Source organism: Papaver somniferum, chromosome 1, assembly GCF_003573695.1.
Source record: "Papaver somniferum cultivar HN1 chromosome 1, ASM357369v1, whole genome shotgun sequence".
Lineage (NCBI taxonomy): Eukaryota > Viridiplantae > Streptophyta > Magnoliopsida > Ranunculales > Papaveraceae > Papaver > Papaver somniferum.
The window spans coordinates 48,264,974-48,270,095 of record NC_039358.1 but is presented as its reverse complement, the minus strand read 5'-3'; the positions used below and the strand labels follow the sequence as shown (position 1 = coordinate 48,270,095).

At 45.6% G+C, this 5,122-nt stretch overlaps 2 protein-coding genes across 2 annotated transcripts; both read left to right on the top strand.

Annotated features, from left to right (window-relative positions):
* Positions 1–511: 511 nt before the first annotated feature.
* On the top strand, positions 512–1,234 carry LOC113303689. Its single transcript, XM_026552773.1, has one exon. The coding sequence runs from the start codon at positions 512–514 to the stop codon at positions 1,232–1,234; it is 723 nt and encodes a 240-aa protein (XP_026408558.1).
* A 164-nt stretch (positions 1,235–1,398) lies between these two features.
* On the top strand, positions 1,399–2,148 carry LOC113303613. The gene has a single exon (XM_026552685.1). It carries the CDS (start codon positions 1,399–1,401, stop codon positions 2,146–2,148), a length of 750 nt encoding a protein of 249 aa, XP_026408470.1.
* Positions 2,149–5,122: the final 2,974 nt, after the last annotated feature.

Genomic DNA, 5,122 nt, shown 5'->3' with positions numbered 1-5,122 from the left:
CACCCCATCCCTTAATCCAAAAAATTGATGAAGATCACACTATGGCTATTAGGAGCAAGGGCGGGTCGGAACTCCGAACCAAGGATCGAATCATTCCCCTCAACTGATAGCAGAGCTCGAAGAATTAAAGAAGAACCGGAAGACGTATGTAGAAGTTGTCGCATTACTAGATCGAGAGAATCAGGAGCTCAAGGACAAGATTTCCCAAAGCATTGGAGCAGCGCATCAGCACGATGAAGCAATTTCTAAAGCACCAGAACTGAACCATGACCGAAGGATCGTCGTGACAAATCCCGAGCCATTGAACCGAGGAGCAACCAGAGGAAATAAGTCATCCGACCCCGATTACATGCCAGAGAATTCTGACTATTTTGATAGTGAGAACCGAAGATCAGAATGATCAGCAGTCCGAGAAGACCACCAGCGTGCTATGGAGGACCTCCGTGCTGAAATGATGGCATAAATCAAGCAACTGAAATCAAGACAAGGGGGAGGAAGACTAGAAGAGGTGATGAAAGAAGCCAACACCACCCCATTGGTTCCACATCTGGCCAGAGCTCTCATTCCTCAGAAGTGCCCTATCCCAGCGTTTGAGTGTTACGATGGATCCAGTGATCCTGCGTCCCATCTTCGATATTACAATCGCATGCTGGCACGATGGGATCAAGATGACGCAGTCCTATGTAGATATTTCCCTTTAAGTTTGAAAGGATCGCCCCTATCCTGGTTCAATAACCTTCCACCCAACTCCATCGACTCCTACGATCAGCTTACTGAGAAGTTCTTAGGAACGTATATGTACAACAAGGTTGTTAACGCATGGATGGACAAGTTATTCTCATTGTCGATCGCCTGCAGAGAAACAACCAGGGAATATACTGACAGATGGCACAAGATTTTCCAGGCAATAGGGAGCGTAGATCTGGTGGTCAGCATTAACTGCTACAAGTGGGGATTGGATAGGATGAGCCCGTTATTTGTCGAGATTCGTGGAAGTGTTCCCACGACCGAAGGAGACCTTCGAGTAATCATCAAAAACCACGCCAGGCTAGAAGAGATCCAATGGGAAAACCCCAGAGCCCAGGTTCAAAGATCTCATCGGACGCATTCAGTAGAGAAAGCTAGCGGGTCTAAAAGGAGCTCCACTGAGCGTCCTAACAAGATAGGAGAGGACGAAGAGACAATCGTCGGCGTGATGACCGAAAGTTCGAAGACCAAGTTTACACGAAGTTGAACACCAACTACACTCGCATCCTAAGGGAAATCAAGGATCGGGAAAACCTGGAATGGCCATGGTCCAAAGGAAAACAGCCCCCAAGGACCTAGAAGTTAAGGGATTACTGTGAATATCACTGCTTCAACGGGCACCAAACTGAGAAATGCAAGAATCTCAAGATAATGATCCAGAAGCTGATTGACGCTGGTGATCTCAAGCAATACATACAGAAGGAAGGAACTGAAGAGATGGCTAAGCGAAGCAAGCAAGTCCAACTCCCCGAAGGAAATCGAAGCATCAACATCATCTCATGTTCCGAAGCTACTGGACCATCTTTGACCACCCAGATAGTAAAAAGGATAAGAAAACAATTCGAGGATTATTGCGAGCTGTATAATATCGATGGGGTAGAAGTGGACGAACGTGAGCAGTGGATGAACGCACCTATGACTTTCGATGCCGAAGATATCGAGGAAGACATGGAAGACCACAACGATCCCTTGGTCCTTACATTACCTGTGGCGGGATGCAATATCACGAAGATCCTCATCGACGGAGGGAGTTCGGTTAATGTTTTTTTCTACGACACATTCAACCGGATGGAGTTGAACGACGAGCAACTGATTTCTTCTTATTACACCATCTATGGATTCAATGGGGCACCGACAAAACCCTTAGGAGATATTGTTTTACAAGTGAATGCGGGACCTATGAAGGTTGCTACTCGATTCAGTGTACTGGACGCTTCTTCCCCCTACAACACCATCATCGGTCAAAGATGGGTGCATAAGCTCAAAGGAGTAGCAGCGACCTATTATCAGTACCTTAAATTTCCAACACCCGAAGGGGTAATGGAAATAAAGGGAGATCAGGTCACTGCTCGAGAATGCCAGGCTATACAAAACCAACTCAATAACGAACAAGATGAGTAGCGTAAATCCCGAAGAAGCCGAAACAAAGAGGCTGCCAAGGAAAAAGCAATTGACCTTTATCTCGAAGAAATCTCCGGAAAAAGTCTGACGAAGGAAAGCATCGTTCTCAACACCGAAGCAAGCACCTCAACAGCTAAGGGGGCTGAAGAGCCTACCAAATAGCAATTAAAGAACGTCCCACTCCTAGGGGAACCGAAGCCTACATTCACATCTGTGGAACCCGTGAAGGAGATCAATATAAGGACCGAAGAGAACCCGAAGATGATCAAGATAGAGACTTTAATGGAGAAAGAAAGAGAGATGGCTCTAATCAAGTTACTCATGGAACACGCGGACATATTTGCGTGGAAATTAGGAGACATGCTAGGAATTGATCCGAAGATAATTCAGCACGAACTTCGTATAAAGCCGGACACGCCCTCTTCAGTCAGAAAGTACGAAAGGTAGCACCCAAGTACCACCAAGCAATTGAGAAGGAGCTCCGCAAATTGTTAGAAGCAGGATTCATCAAGGAAGTCAAATATCCAACGTGGATATCGAACATGTTCATAGTGCCAAAGAAGAATGGAGGAGTAAGAATATGCATCGATTTCACCAACCTCAATAAGGCATGTCCGAAGGACAGTTATCCGCTCCCAATCATCGATCAACTGGTGGAAGCCGTCGAAGGATACGAAGAACTATCATTCATGGATGGATATTCTGGTTACAACCAAGTAGCCCTTGCAGAAGAAGATCAACAACATACAACATTCTACACCCCGCACAGCCTCTATTGTTACACAAGGATGTCGTTCGGACTTATAAATGCAGGCGAAACATATCATAGGATGGTTGATGCTATCTTCAAGCCTTGGATTGGGAACACCCTAGAAGTCTATGTTGACGATATGCTTGTCAAAAGTAAGCTGCGCAAGGACCACCATCATGACCTGAGGGATATCTACGAAGCAATGAGGAAGCACAACATGAAAGTAAATCCGGAAAAATGCACATTCGGCGTCACCTCAGGGAAGTTCCTCAGATACCTAGTAACGAAGAGGGGCATCGAAGTAGATCCCGCCAATATTCAGGCCATCGTAGAGATGCCATTCCCGAAGAACCTGAAAGAAGTCCAAAAACTCAACGGATCCTTAGGAGCTCTGGGTAGATTCATCGCCAGGTCATCGGACAAATGCAAACATTTCTTCAACATCCTCAAATAAGGGAGCAAGTTTGAATGGACCACAGAATGCGAAGAAGCTTTCCAAAAGATCAAAGAATATCTAGCCACGATCCCGATCCTACAAAAGCTCGATCCCGATGAGGTATTGTCTTTCTACATAGCAGCAACGGAAGATGCAGTCAGTGCAGTATTGGTCAAGACAAACACGAAGGTAGAGCATCCAATTTATTACGTCAGCAAGACTCTCAACACGGCAGAGAGAAATTATACGAAGATCGATCAGCTCATCTTGGCACTAGTATGGGCAACCCAAAAGCTAAGAACCTATTTTTTGACTCACTACATTCCTGTTCCGTGCAAAGCACCGTTGGAGGCTGTTCTCAAGAGCGCTGGAAAAGTAGGAAGGATAGCAAAATGGAATACTCATCTCGATCAGTTCAACATCATCCATGAGATCCAGCAGTCCCAAAAATCGTAAGTTCTGGCGGATTTTCTAGCAGATTTACCCCTGGACAATGACGAGGAAGTGAGGGGCATACCAGAAGCAGAGGACGGGAAAGATCCAGTCGATGTTCTCGAACCCACAAATCAAAGACAATAGGAGGTCTTCATTGATGGAATAGGGAAGGTGCGGACATAGGCATCGTAATCACCACCCCCACGGGAGAAAGGATCATACACGCGCTGAGATTGGAATTCAAGGGGCATACCAACAACATTGTAGAATACGAATCCGTGGTACATGCTCTTCGTTTAATAATAGAAATGGGAATAATCGATGTACGCTTGACAAGCGACTCACAACTAGTCATACGACAAATATGACTAGAATACAATGTCTACGACGAGACCCTTTCAGCGTACATGGCCCTGGTCCAGACTCTCGCGTCCCAAATACCTAGCATCAAGATCAGGCACTTATGCAAAAGAGACCTCAGGCATGTTGATGCTATAGCATAGATATCATCCATGTTGAAAGATGAGAGCGTCAAAGCAATCAAGATAACGAGAGTTTACGAACCTTCGATTACTCCACAGGAATCCTTCGCTAAAAATCGTGAAGACGATGTAGGGGAGGATATCGCTGACGAAGATATAGGGGAAGACATCGCCGATGACTTTCACGAAGATGACATTATGACAAGGGCAAACGAAGATGAGGACTTCAGCAACGAGGAAGACTGGAGAACCGAGGTTCACCTCTACCTTGAAGGAGGTTCGCTGCCTACAGTCTTGAAGCAAGCCAGAAAGATATAATCAAAGGCAGGGAGATACGATCTTCGTGATGGGGTCTTGTACAATAAATCCTTCCTCGGACCACTACTACGATGCCTATCAAGAGAGAACGGACATCGTATTTTGAAGGATATCCATTATGGGGACGCAGGTAACCATAGCGGAATGAGATCACTGGCGGATAAAGCAAAAATGTAGGGATACTATTGGCCACAGATGATTCGAGATGCTGCTAGGATGTCCAGGAGATGCGAGGAATGCCAACGGTTTGCTAAGAAGATTCATGCTCCTGCAACGAAGCTGAATTCTGTAGATAGTCCTTGGCCCTTCTAAAAATGGGGCATAGATATCGTTGGACCCCTGATCGAAGGGTCAGGGAAAAGACGATTCTTAATCGTATCCACGGACTACTTCAGCAAGTGGGTGGAGGCCAAAGCCTTAGCTAGAATCCGAGACGTGGATGTATTCACATTCATATTTCAAAACATCATTTGAAGGTTTGGCATCCCCGCGGAAATTGTCTCCGATAATGTAAAGCAATTACGAGGGAATAACATAGACATGCTCTTAGAT